General features: G+C 37.4%; 1 protein-coding gene across 1 annotated transcript in view; it reads right to left on the bottom strand.

The window, feature by feature from the left end:
• Cngb3 (cyclic nucleotide gated channel subunit beta 3) overlaps positions 1-14,313 on the bottom strand; it is a 178,595-nt gene that overhangs the window by 25,745 nt on the left and 138,537 nt on the right. The window contains exons 14-15 of the mRNA XM_051155926.1: positions 11,067-11,150; positions 3,667-3,785 (exon numbers count right to left, since the gene is read on the bottom strand). Coding sequence (XP_051011883.1) covers positions 3,667-3,785; positions 11,067-11,150 — 203 coding nt within the window. The remainder of the gene's footprint in view (positions 1-3,666; positions 3,786-11,066; positions 11,151-14,313) is intronic.

Raw genomic sequence — 14,313 nt, 5'->3', positions numbered from 1 at the left:
GAGGTAGCCCTACCAGGGGACCATGGTCAAAAAGCAAGCAGCAGAGTCCATTCCACTTACTATGGGACCCAGATAAGGACTGAAATGCAGGGCAAATATTTTTTAAATTACTTATTGTAATTTATTCAATTACATCACGATTGTAATCCTCTCACTTGCATCTTCCCTTTTCCACCCTCTCTCCCTCTTCTGCCCTATTCCCCTGCCCTAGACCTCTGCTGGGGTGATACTCTCCCACCATCTGATCTATCAGGTCTCATCTGGATAGCCTGCATCCCTTCTTCTGTGTGCCCACATGGTCTCCCTGCCAAGGGGAGGTGATCAAATTGGGAGCATTAGAGAGTTCATGTCAAAAGCAGTCCCTGCTTCCCAACAACCTTAGAGAATGAGCTATCAGTTACTATATATGAATGGAAGGAGGGGCTCTAGGTTCTCTGCATGTGTTGTCCTTGGTTGGTGCAACAGTTTGTGCAGCTTCCCCTGGGTCAAGATGCACCAGTCTTGATGGTCTCTTTGTGGGTTTCCTGCACCCTCTGAGTCCTTCCATTCCCCCATTCTTCCATACTACTCTCAACACTCTGACCAGAGTCCAGTGGTGAGTCCCAGCCTCTGTCCCAATTCCCTGCTTGGAGGAGTCTCTCAGAGAACATCTACACTGAGCTAATACCCACTTGTAAGTGAGTATATACTAGGCGTGTCTTTCGGCATCTGAGTTATCTCACTCAGGATGATCATTTCTAGTTCCATCCTTTTGCCTGCTAATTTCAAGATTCCTTGTTTTTAATGGCTGAGTAGTATTCCATTGTGTAAAAGTACCACAATTTATCCATTCCTAGATTAAAGGACATCTAGGTTGTTTCCAGATTCTGAATATATGAATAAAGCTGCTATAAACATAGTTGATCAAATGTCATTGTTGTACAGTAAAGCATCTTTCAGGTATATGCCCAGGTGTGGTATAGCTGGATCTTGTGGTAGCACTATTCCTGATTTTCTGAGAAAGCACCAGAATTGATTTCCAAAGTTGTTGTACAAGATTGCACTCCCAGCAGCAATGGGGGAGTGCTCCCCTTTCTCCGCATCCTTGCCAGCATGTATGGTCACTTGAGTTTTTGATCTTAGCCATTCTGATGGGTGTAAGATGGAATCTCAGAGTCTTTTTGATTTGCATTTCCCTGATGACTAAGGACATTTAGCATTTTTTTAAGTGTCTCTCAGCCATTTGATGTTCCTCTGTTGAGAATTCTGTTTAGTTCTGTACCCCATTTTTTAAGTAGATTACTTGGTTTGGTGGTGTTTAATTTCTTGAGTTCTTTATATATTTTGGATATTAACCCTTTGTCAGATGTAGGGTTGGTGAAGATCGTTTACCAGTCTGTAGGCTGTTGTTTTGTCCTAATGATAGTGTCCTTTGCCCTACAGAAGCTTTTCAGTTTCATGAAGCCCCATTTATTAATCATTGATCTTAGAGTTTGAACTATTGAGCTATTGAGCTATTGTTTCCCGTGTCAATAATTCAAGGCTCTTCCTCACTTTTTCTTTTAACAGACCTAATGTGTCTGGTTTTATGTTGAGGTCTTTAAGTCTTAAGGACTTGAGTTTTGTGTCTATCTGCATTTTCTACATGTAGACATCCAGTTAGACCAGCATTTTTTGTTGAAGATACTATCTTTTTTTCCATTGTATGGATTTGGCTTCTTTGTTAAAAGTCAAGTGTTCATAGGTGTATGGGTTTATTTCTGTGTCTTCAATTCAATTCTATTGGTCAAGCAGCCTATTTCTATGCCAGTACCCTGTCATTTATATTACTGTTGCTCTATAGTACAGCTTGAGATCAGGGATGGAGATTACTCCAGAAGATCCTTTATTGTATAATATTCTGGGTTATTTACTTTTCTATATGAAGTTAAGAATTGATTTTTCAAGGTCTGTAAAGAACTCTGTAGATATGTTGATAGAGGCTGAATTAAATCTGTATATTGCTTTTGGTAAGATGACCATTTTTACTATATTGATCTTGAGCATGGGAGATCTTTCCATCTTCTGATATCTTCTTCAATTTCTTTCTTCAGAGACTTGAAGTTTTTTTCAGACAAGTCTCTCAGTTTCTTGGTTAGAATTATATACCAAGATACTTTATATTATTTGTGACTATTATGAAGGGTGTAGTTTTGCTAATTTGTTTTTCAGCCCATTTGTTATTTGTGTACAGGGGGCTACAGATTTTATTTTGAGTTAATCTTATATCTGACCACTTGGCTGAAGGTATTTATCAGGTATAGGAATTCTCTGGTGGAATTTTGAAGCTCACTTATGTAAACCATCATCTTCAAATGGTGATACTTTGACTTCTTCCTTTTTGATGAGAAGCCCTTTGATCTCTTTTTGTTGTTTTATTGCTATAGCTAGAACATCAAGTACTATATTGAAGAGATATGGAGAAAATGGGTACCCTTGTCAAGTCCCTGGTTTTCATGGAATTTCTTTGACTATCTCTCCATTTAATTTAATTTGATTTTGGCTATCATCTTGCTGTATATAGCCTTTATTATGTTTAGGTATATGCCTTTTATCCCTGATCTCTCAGACACTTTAAACATGAATGGGTGTTGGATTTTGTCAAATGCTTTTTGGATATCTAAGGAGATGATCATGTGTTTTTTTTTTTCTTTCAGTTTGTTTATATGGTGGGTTACATTGATGGATTTCCATATATTGAACCACACCTGCATTCCTTTTATAGTGAGTGTTCATCCTCAACTACTGGATCTACAGTAGTATCACTTATCAGTTTTCTTATAATCTTGTACACTCACAGCATATCACAGTGTGAACTTGTTAATTGTGTAACTGCTCTCAATTTCTTCCTACTTGACTATAAACTTAATGAAGGGCAACAATTTGTCTATTCTTTTTAGAGTGCATTCCTAGAGAACTGAGTGATACTTTATAACCCGGCATGTGCTAAGGCATTAGTGAACAATTTTTTGGAAGAATAATGAATAAATTTAAATGCATTAATGCATGGAAGTGTTACTTCATATCGTTTTTAAATTTGCTGTTTACATTCTTGCTGTTGGGGACTGCCCTATTCTATTCTATTCTTATATTCTTCTGGATAATAGAAAATAATGATAACGATTGGATGTCAGACACAAAATATGTTAAATAAATTAATCTTATTTGCCACTTTATGATATACACTATCGTAACTCTATTAAGATGATGAAACTGAAGAAATGTAGGGTTAAGTAAGGAACAAAGACAACAAGTGGATAAACAGGGGTTTAGACTGAGGCAGCTTGGTTCAATCATAATCATATAACTAGCCTAATAAAAGTCTTATAACAGCTAGGTAACTCCCCCACTCTTTCTTCTCTCTGTTCCTTTATGAATGTGCATGTTAATTCAACATGTCCAACATCAATTGCGAGCTACTCACTGACCTAGCTTCTAGTACTAAAGAACATAATGACCTGCTCTCTTCTGCTCTTTTGAGGGAAGGGATAAATAGTGAAAGAAATGTGAACATCCTTAATGTCAGTGTTCTCAGCAGAATATTAGAACTTGATAAACTTGAGTAGAAATTTACATGTTTTATAATCTTAGGTTGTCCTTTTATGACAATGAATTGGCTCAGACATTCAGAAGGAGTCTTTCAGATACCTGATTTCTCCAAACACTGCTCCAGCTTTTAGAGTAACCAGAACTTGAGCACCATCAGGGCCTCCAAGAACTTGGACTTCTCCATGCTTGATGATGTACATTTCTTTTCCAATTTCTCCCTAAATTCCATATGAGAAAAGGAAATTTTAATGATTTTATTTTACTTCTTTTAGCAATTAAGACGCAAATGAAGAAATCTAAGGTACTCTAGAGGAGAAAATCAAATAAAGAAAAGAGGGGATATCATTGTAAAAGTAATTATTTTAAAGCCTGAGGTAGGTTGAGATGTTGGTTAAACATACCACATGACACAGTGACTGGGAAGCCAGTACTTTTCAACATGCAAGCCCTGTAAGTCATGACAAGAGAAAGCACACCAATCAGTGTGTTATTTCAGGAGTGGGCATGGGCAGAGAAAATAACTGATGACATGGACAGATAAGTCTTCTGATTTTGTTCTCCACTGCTCTGATCTAAAGAAGATACTTTGCATAATAAAAGGGCCTGAGGGTCAGCCATTCAAAGTCAAACCTACCTTTTGCCTATGTTGTTGAAGTATGATTCAGGAGATAGGAGACTTTGAAGCTCTTGTTACATGTTGAAAGACAATGTCAGTGCCATTGTTTTCATTTAGTTCTTGTTTGTATTTGATGAGTCTCAAGGTCAGAGCATCAACTAACAATTTGCCTCTTAGGATGTTTGTATACTTACTGATCAATGATGCTATTTTGTACACTAAAGGCAATATGTATATTCAAATATGATTAAAATAAAAAATGGAGAAGTTCAGAAGAACATAGGTAGCTAACTTAAACATTTAATGTGAATACGATACTTTTAAAAATACTAACTTACTGTGTAAATTAGAATCTAAGCCACAGCTGTCATGTGGTGGTGCACTGCTGTAATCATAGCACTCGGGAGGCAGAGACAGGTGGATCGCTGTGAGTTCGAGGCCAGCCTGGTCTACAAAGTGAGTCCAGGACAGCCAAAGCTATTACACAGAGAAATCCTGTCCGGAAAAAACAAAACAAAACTAATAATAATAATAATAATAATAATAGTTATATGTCCAATCCCATTTACAAATTATGTAAACAGTCTGGGAAGATGGCTCAAGTGAATAAAGTGCTTTTTGTGAAAGCATAAAGACTGAACTTCAGATCCCCAACACTCACACAAAAGCCAACAAAAACTTGATGACTTGGCTATAATTCCATTGGTCAGCAAGTAAAGACAGGAGGTTTCCTGGGCAACCAGGCTAGTTAGAGAGGCAGAGCTGGTTAGCTCCAAGTCCAATAAGAGATTTTTCTTCAGTAGATGAATGGAGAAGACCCTTGATGTCAGTCTTGAGTTTCCATATATATAAATATGCAGGCTTATCTGCAAAATGAAGCCATGCACACCCATATGCATAAACACATGCATGTATGTCACACATACACATAAGTCCCTTTTATACCCTCCCAACTCCCCATCACCCACCAAAACAACCAACTCTGGACGAAGATGCAGATGGATTTATTGGGCTATTTTGTTTGTGTCTTTGTGGATGACTGAAACGTATCCACATGATCCTAGAGATGTAGGCCACCTCTGCATCCCGTGTTGTTAAATTCTAAATAGGCCAGTTTGGCATTATTTGGGCAATAGTCCCGATAATATGTCACAATAAATAGAAGTTTAATCACTTTCTGAGCTATTGCTATGGTTTGAATATCTCCTCAATTTTCTATTGTTAAAAATTTAATCTTCAAATTAACAGGCTACCAGTATTTGTGAATGGAACCTCTGGAAGGTAACTAGGTCATGGGGCCTTTACCTTCATGAATGGGTTGGTTTATCACTAGATAGGCTGTTTCATAGAAAACAGATTTCTTTGATAAGTTTGATATACTTTTTCATGTGGTGAACTCTGCCACTTCATGACTTATTGAGAAAGCCCTTACTAAGTGTCAATAATGTTATCTTGGATATTTTAGATCATAGAACCATGAGATAAGTGACCTTTATCCTTTATAAATTACTTAGTCAGTTGTTATGCAAAACAACAAAATGGGCTATACTGTAAAAATATAACAATACAGTAAATTTACTTTTGTTTTATGAGTGAACTGGGCTGAATTATCAAATATTTCCATTGCTTATACTTTCAATGGGTTAGAATACACTAAAGTCAACTCAAAATTAAATTGCATTCATTATATTTTATGTTCTGTCATGATTGAGACAATGTCTACTTTGTTCCAGTGCTGAGCAAGGCATTCTGTATAAGAGGAACTCATTTATGAATGAAGGAAATATAATTTAACTGTTTCTGGGAAGTTCTAAAGTCCTTTGATACATACGGCTATTTTTCTGAACATCAAATGCTTTATGATTAGCTAACATGTTGTAGTATACAATCATGAAAATTTACCTCACAATTCATAACTAAAAACTAAAATTCTTACACTAAATATATATTTATATGAATTATAGGTTGAAGCAGAAATTGTAATATGTAGATTTTTATTATAGTGATTTGTCTATTATCAATGCCAATAATATTTTGCTTTGTACAGTACTTTGAAAATTTATAAAACTAGGGAGCTAGAGACATGACTCAGTGGTTAATTCTCAGCACCCACATCAAGTGGCTCACAAATGCCTGTAACTCAACTCCAGGGGATCTAATGCCCTTTTGGTCTCCCGGAGTACCTGAATGCATGTATCATATACTCACACACACATAAATAAAAATAAATTTTTTTAAATCCATTTTTTAAAATTTTATTTTATTGATCTATTCAGATTACATCTCAATTGTTATCACATCACTTGTATCCTCCCATTCTTCCCTCCCTCTCACTTTCACCCTATTCCCCTCCCCTAGGTCTATGACTGAGGGGGGCCTCCTCCCCTACTATATGGTCATAGGCTATCAAGTCTCATCTTGGTAGCCTGCTTATTCTTTCCCTGAGTGCCACCAGGCCTCCCCACCAAGGGGAGGTGGTCGAATATGGGGCACCAGCGTTCATGTCAGAGTCAATCCCAGCTCTGATAGATGTGAGGACATCCTACTGGGACTCTAGGTAAGAGAAATATAGGAGAATGGGGAAATAGAATAAAAAGAAATCTTAAAGGCTGGGTGGTGGTGGTGGTGCATGCCTTTAATCCCAGCACTTGGGAGGCAGAGGCAGGTGGATGTCTGTAACTTCGAGCCAGCCTGATCTACAGAGTGAGTTCCAGGATAGCCAAAAAACACACAGAGAAACCCTGTCTTGAAGAACCAAACCAAGCAAGCAAGCAACCAACCAACCAAAGAAAAGTCTTAAAAAAATCCTCAAGATGGCAAATATTTGCATATCTCATTTTAAATCTCCCATGTGTTTCCTCATAAGCGCATGCTACTTTTTATCTGTAAAGTATTTTATACATAGTGGTTTATTTAATTCTTGCTAAAATTACAGTGAATGGGATGCTTTACCACCTCTTTTTTAAAAGTTTATTTTATTAATTTATTCTTATTACATCTCAATGGTTATCCCATCCCTAGTATCTTTCCATTCCTCCCTCCCTCCCATTTTCCCCTTACTCCCCTTTAAATGGGAAATCTAAGTGTCTCAAGAAAAATACAAGGCTGGCAAGTGACAGCATTAAGTGGCAACACCTGTATCGTCTGGCATACAGACAGAAGAACTACATCTAACAATGAATACGGTATAAAGTCATATTTTAATAGTGAATGAAACAATATGAGCAGGCTAAAAATAGAGTAAGTCATTTGAAAATTAGTGTTGTTTTCACTCTAGGAAGTTATCATTAGGTCACGGTCATATTCCTACTTTTTTTTTTTTTTTTTTTCATGAAGTAATTTCAAGGAACTGGAGTGATGTTTCAAAGGCAGTTATTACAACTGACTGGAAGTAGAAGTGCATAATGGGGACATAAATATAGCTCAGCACTTCTAATTATTTCTTCAGATCATCTTTGATAATTTCCCAAGGAGAACAGGCATAATCAACGAACCCAAACTTCTACTACCTCTTGCATATTTCTGGGTTAATTTAAGCCTTTTCTGCAAGCTTAATTAGCATTCAGATGAAGCAGACATCACTCCAAAAGAATAGGGGCGGACAGCATGAGCAGAGCAAGATCAAACCTAACTCATGACCCTTTCATGTGCTAATTTGGAGTAAAACGTTGAAAGGCAAGCACTTCACGTAGTGCAAGTTACCTCGGAGTGAGTGCATACGTCAAAAATGTTAGGATTCTAGTGTCAGCTCCTTTCAAGACTAGTGGGGTGCATCACAGCACTTATGGTTCCTCATCAGAGAGGAGAGATGGTACTCAGGGTGGCTCCTGGACATTAGCACTGTAAAGAGCTCTTTTGGGGGTGAAACTCCCAAACCCCACTGCAGAAACATTGCATGAAAATCTTTGGAAGTTAAATCCCAGAAATCCAAGCCTTGAAAAGTTCTGTGGGTATTTTCCGTATGGCAGCACAGTCTAGAAGACCCATAAGCTTTCCCAAAGCAATTTAGAAGATCAGGTCCAAATTCTGTCATTGCTTCTGTTATTTTGGTAACCTGTAATTGAACATGCCTTATGTTTCTTTCCCCTTCTCTTCAAGTCTTTGTGGAAATAGTAAATCCATATTAGATTGAATTCAGCTACCTAAATTTTCGTCAAATAACCGCTTTCCTTCTGTCAATATCACTTAGAAATAAAAATAAACCTAAAAACTAAAGCAGAACTAAAGAACAATGACTTGTGTTCTTCTGTCTCCTGCCTATTCTTTCTCTACCTGAGTCGTTTCTTTCCTCATCTTTATTTTATTAACAGGTAAATTTGATATAATGATACAATTGGAAGTGAGAAGTCTGCATCCCTACACCTCACACTTCCTTAAGCAAATCTGCATTGCTTTAAGGTACACATGCTAATGCTCCCATGTGTCACGTCAACAACCAGCCCCTTCAGCCACTGGAACAACTGGATCTATTTTAGTGCGTCCAGTCTATGCCATCCCAGTGCACTATTGCCGCTAAAGGAACTCTTGAATTGCACTGTGTCTTCTTTTGTTTTTTCCTCTCTCCCATTTTAATGAGCACGGTTTCATTTCATTTTCAGTCAGAGTTTATGCAGGACTTATAAGGTTGGTTTCCAGTATGCCTTTTGACAGCTCCTTCTCAGTTGCCCCTTTGCATATAGCTTCCTGGAGCTCCTTCCTATTGTTCTCTTCAGTTACAGCCCCGCCCTTCTTTCTCACACTATGCCTTAAACTCTTAATGTCAGCCTCCATTGTCTTCCAACCGCAAAAACGTTCACTTTCCATTTCATATCCCTTCATCTGATTAATTCCACCTATGAGCTGGTGTCTCCATTTCATGTACTTGAAATATTTTACAACTCATTTGATTTGCTCTTTCCCCACTGTTTCAGCTTCCATTCATTTGCTTCCATTTCTTGAACATGACAGGCTCTACCTTGACTCTCGAATTATTGCTGCAATTTCCCATAAAAATGTTAGCCTATTGATTTATTTATTTTTCTTTTCTTTCTTTCTTTCTCTCTCTCTCTTTCTTTTTTTCCTTTAAATTTTCACAAGGGTCATACCTGACAAACTGACGTCTTTCTCCCAACTTCCACTATAAACAAATGCCTTCACAACCCTGCCTGCCTCTAACAAGTCCTGCCTCTATTTATATAACAGCACACTTATTTAAGTTATTCACTTATTTAAGTTTTGTTTCCTTTATCTTCCATCAGGTCTACCTTTCTCATGGCTGTATTTTAGAATCTTATGGATTTTCCTTAAATGCTAATATGTGGGCTTCATCAGGACTAGCTGAAAGTCAGAGTGTGGAGCTGTCTTACTGGGAGTTGAGACCTTAGTACCAGACTGTAAATCCCTGATGGACAGACCTTGGTTTCTTGCTCATTACCCATTATAGTACCTCCCCTAGAGTATTCAAAACTGTGTATTGCTTATGAAATAAATAATTTAAAGTTGTTTTAACACATGTCTTACTGTTTTCTTACACTGTTGCTGCAGACACAATTTCTTGTTACGTGCCTTGGCTCAAGCTAGTTCTTTTCCATACACAGGTAACACTAAGTTCACTTTATTGGCATCTTTCTTATTTCACAAGACTTACAACAGCCTCCTTCTTCACAAAGTCTTCCAGCTGCTGCCATTGCTTTATGTCCTATAACCTCATGTTTATTCCACAGTTTTGGGATGAAGCAAGTGCTTGTCATTTGCTCTCACTTGTAAACTCCCCAAAAGTCTCAGATCATCTCCATCTTTTTCTGTATTGCACATCTTCTTTTAGTTTCACATTTTATTTTTTTAAATCCATAGAAATATATATTGTGTATTGGACATATCCAACACATCCCTCTACCTTCCATTTTTTTTTGTACCTCACCTGTTTGCCTCCTTTGTTCTCTTAGTCATTTTGTATCTCCTTTAACGTCACGTATAGACATAACTGTTATTTTTAAAAGTTTTGATTATTAGCTTCATCATTGAGTTAATTTCTCTAGATACAAAATTCAGTATCCCTCTCTCTCTCTCTCTCTCTCTCTCTCTCTCTCTCTCTCTCTCTCTCTCTCTCTCTCAGACAAGAATTTGCTATAAAAATTAGGTGGCCTAGAACTCACAAATGTAGCTCCTGGTGACCCTGACCTTATGATCTTCCTGAAAGCTGTGATGATTATAGATATTTTCTTTATTATGTTTAAGATAATGATCAGAGCCTGGTGTGGTGACACACACCTTTAATCCCAACACCTGTGAGCTGCAGGGCAGCCTGGTCCACATAGTGGGTTCCAGGCCAGCCAGGTCTACATCATGAGACCCATCAATCTACATAGAATGACAGGAACAATATATGAATTGTTATTATTTCTTCATGGTAGAATTCATGTTTGTGGCTTATATGTTTTCTATTTAAGAAACAATAAACATGTAATACTTTTGTAGTCATTAAATTCACAATAAAAATTGGCATTGATTATCTAACTATGTGGACAAAATAGAAGTAACAGATAGTTTGCTGATGACACAGAAAAAGCAAAAGCACCTATCACTTCTACGTTTTGTCTTTCATTTACAGTATTTAAATTTGATGGTGTGCTGTGATTGGTAATTTACATTTAGAAAAAGACCTTTTCTGATTACCTACATATCTATTCTATGACCTAAGCAACTGAATCTATATTATCTTGTTCCATTTTCAACACCAAGAATTCATTGCTGTTCTGTAGAATTAAGTATATGTCATAGTGTTTTATAATTTGGAAATATGGAAGTCACTCTGGACAGATTTTATTTCAAATACATTATTGACCTATGTCCAAATTCTCCCAATGCATTATTAACTGTGTACTTGAAAATAGTATGCACTCACCTTTTTGCAGACCAAGTCACCAGGTAAATAAATAGTGGGTTTCAATCTTAGCAGCAGGTCATAAATCATCTGTGTGTCACAGCCCTAGATAAGGAGAACAATAATTTTACAGACACAGCTAAAAGCAAACATTCCAAATCATTTTAAAAGCAATAAGAACAAATAGTTAATAAACATCTGTCTTATTCTCCAACTGCTATCTTACAATGGATAAGGACTTGCCTTGACCTAAACTCTATAGCAATATCAAGAGCTTGGAACCTGATAAAGTAATATTTGGATTTGACCATGTCCCCTGGAGGGGGAGACCTGGTGGCACTCAGAGGAAGGACAGCAAGTAGCCAAGAAGAGACTTGATACCCTATGAGAATATATAGGGGGACGTAATCCCCCTCAGGAACAGTCATAGGGGAGGGGAATAATGGGAAAATGGAGGGGGAGGAATGGGAGGATACAAGGGATGGGATAAACATTGAGATGTAACAAGAATAAATTAATAAAAAAAAAAGTAATATTTGGACTAAGTCTTGTATTTACTATCTATTATTATTATTCATTCATGCTCTCATTCTTCTACATTATAAAATGGTTATGAAAAAAGTATTCATAAATTAAAATTTACATCGTATTTAACTAATGAAAGCTATTAATGATTATGCTCTTGACATGTTAGTTTAATATAATTTATAGTATTTAATAAATCTCCTTCTTTGTAAAACATCATTAATAATACCCAGATCTAGCCAATGGGCAGAACATTCTCCACAGTTGAGTGGAGCGTGGGATATGACTTTCTCACGTACTCTGTTGCCTCACATTTGACCATGTCTCCTGGAGGGGGAGACCTGGTGGCACTCAGAGGAAGGACAGCAGGTCACTAAGAAGAGATTTGATACCCTATGAGCATATACAGGGGGAGGTAATCCCCCTCAGGAACAGTCATAGGGGAGGGGAATAGTGGGAAAATGGGAGGGAGGGAAGAATGGGAGGATACAAGGGATGGGATAAACCATTGAGATGTAACAAGAATAAATTAATTTAAAAAATTTAAATTATTTAACACTTTAAATGTATATATGTCTTTTGTCTCCAACATAATTATAATCTTCTTAAAGGTAGGAAAATACATATGAAAGCATTATCTGCAGCACTTAAAGTATTGTTTGGTCTGTTGGCATCACAAAGCCACCTTTTGGTGACTACTTGCCTATTGGATGACTGTAAATACATGCTTCACCCAACTAAGCTTTATAGCTTCTATGAATTGTGACTATTTTTTCTTCCATTGAAGATAGATTCTAAGATTCTTTTCTTATCATATATATATATATATATATATATATATATATATATATATATATATATATATATATATACACACATATATATATTACACTTCCTCCTCCCTCTATTCCTCACAGTTCTTCCTCATCTCCCCTCCCCTCTCAATCCTTTCTGTCTTTCATTAGAAAACAACAGGCTTCTAAAAGATAACATCAAACACAACAAAATAAAATACAATAAGGTAAACGAAAAACTATCATTTTGAAGTTGGATGTTGCAATCCAACAGGAGGAGAAAAGTCCAAAGAACAGGCTCAAGAGTCGGAGATCCACTTGGTCTCATAGCAGGAGTCCAATAAAAACACTGAGCTAGTAGCTGTAGGCTTCATGTTTGTTGCTTCAGTTTCTGTGAGCTCATATGTCCCTTGCTTAGTTGATTCAAAGGGCTTTGTTCTCCTGGTGTCCTGTAGCTCCTCTGGCTCTTACAAACTTTCCACCAGTTCCACAGGACTCCCTGATCTCAGAGGGTAGGGACTAGATTCTGAATTCCACTTTATAACTTGGCTCAGTATAAAGTCTGGCTGAGAGTCTCTGCATCTGCTCCCTTTTGCTGCAGGAGGATGCCTTTCTGATGATGCCTAGATAAGAGACTGATCTATAAGTATAGCAGAATGTCGTGAATCATATTATTGATTCTTTTTCCTTCCTTCCTTCCTTCCTCTCTTCCTTCCTCCCTCCCTCCCTCCCTTCCTTCCTTCCTTCCTTCCTTCCTTCCTTCCTTCCTTCCTCCCTCCCTCCCTTCCTTCCTTCCTTCCTTCCTTTCTTCCTTTCTTCCTTTACCAGTGTGTTTGGTCTTACCATAGGTCTTTGGGTATCTAGCCTTTGGTTTTTGATTACCCAACCTGTGTTGGATATGGTTCCTTCTTGTGGAGTAGGCCTTAAATCAAATCAGACATTGGTTGTCTATTCCAACAATTTCTGTGCCACCATTGCCCTAGTATATTTTGGAGTCAGGACAGATTGTAGGTCAAAGGTTTTGATGTTGAGCTGGTATACAGGTTTCTCTTTCAGTAGCCTGCAGAGCACCTTCCCACACCTAGGAGACTAGAACCTAGGGGTGAAGGCTATAGTTAGGCACCTGATCAACTTCTCCATGTTCAGAAAATAACACAAATGTTGTCTTTGGCATCAGGACCCTGATGTCGGTTTGTAGAGAGTAACTATTAGCCTGTGTTGTTTGAGAACTTTTATGGGCTCTGCTCTGACCAAAGCCCCAATGGAATGCCAGCCAGGCCCTCCACTAGATGACTTGCCTGATGATAAGAGATGGCCAGTGAGACACTGTAACACTTATTACTAGAAGTCCTTTTAGGATCACCTTCATATATTCTATTCCAGGAAGTTTCCACTACACTAAGTGTCCATAGCACCTCCTAATGGTCCCCTCAATTTCAGTCCTCTCTTGCTTCACTCTATTTCTTCATTCTACTCTATCCCTTCATTCCTCCACCATAGATCCCTCTGATTCCATCCCCATTCATTCCTAGGCCACCTGTAAGATGTATTTTATTTCCCCTTCCCAGGGAGATCCATAAGATCTGCACACCCATGGCTTTTTCTATTTACCTTCCCTCTCTGCATCTACAGATTGTAGCTTGGCTATCATTTACTTATAATCATTATTTATAATCCATTTATAAGTGAACGCATGCCATATATGTCTTTCTGTGCCTGAGTTACCTCATTCAGGATGATTTTTTTTCCTAGTTCCATCCATTTGCCCACAAATTTCATGAAGACATTAAAAAAAAAAAAAAAAAAACCAAAAACAAACAAACAAACAAAAAACAAGCTGTGTAATACTACACTATGTAAATGTCCATTTTCTTTATCCATTCTTCTTTTGAGGGACATCTAGGTAATTTCTAATTTCTTGCTATAATGAGTAAAGTCACAATGATCAT

The sequence above is a fragment of the Acomys russatus genome, chromosome 2 (genome assembly GCF_903995435.1).
Source record: "Acomys russatus chromosome 2, mAcoRus1.1, whole genome shotgun sequence".
NCBI lineage: Eukaryota > Metazoa > Chordata > Mammalia > Rodentia > Muridae > Acomys > Acomys russatus.
This window is presented reverse-complemented; position numbering and strand designations above follow the sequence as displayed.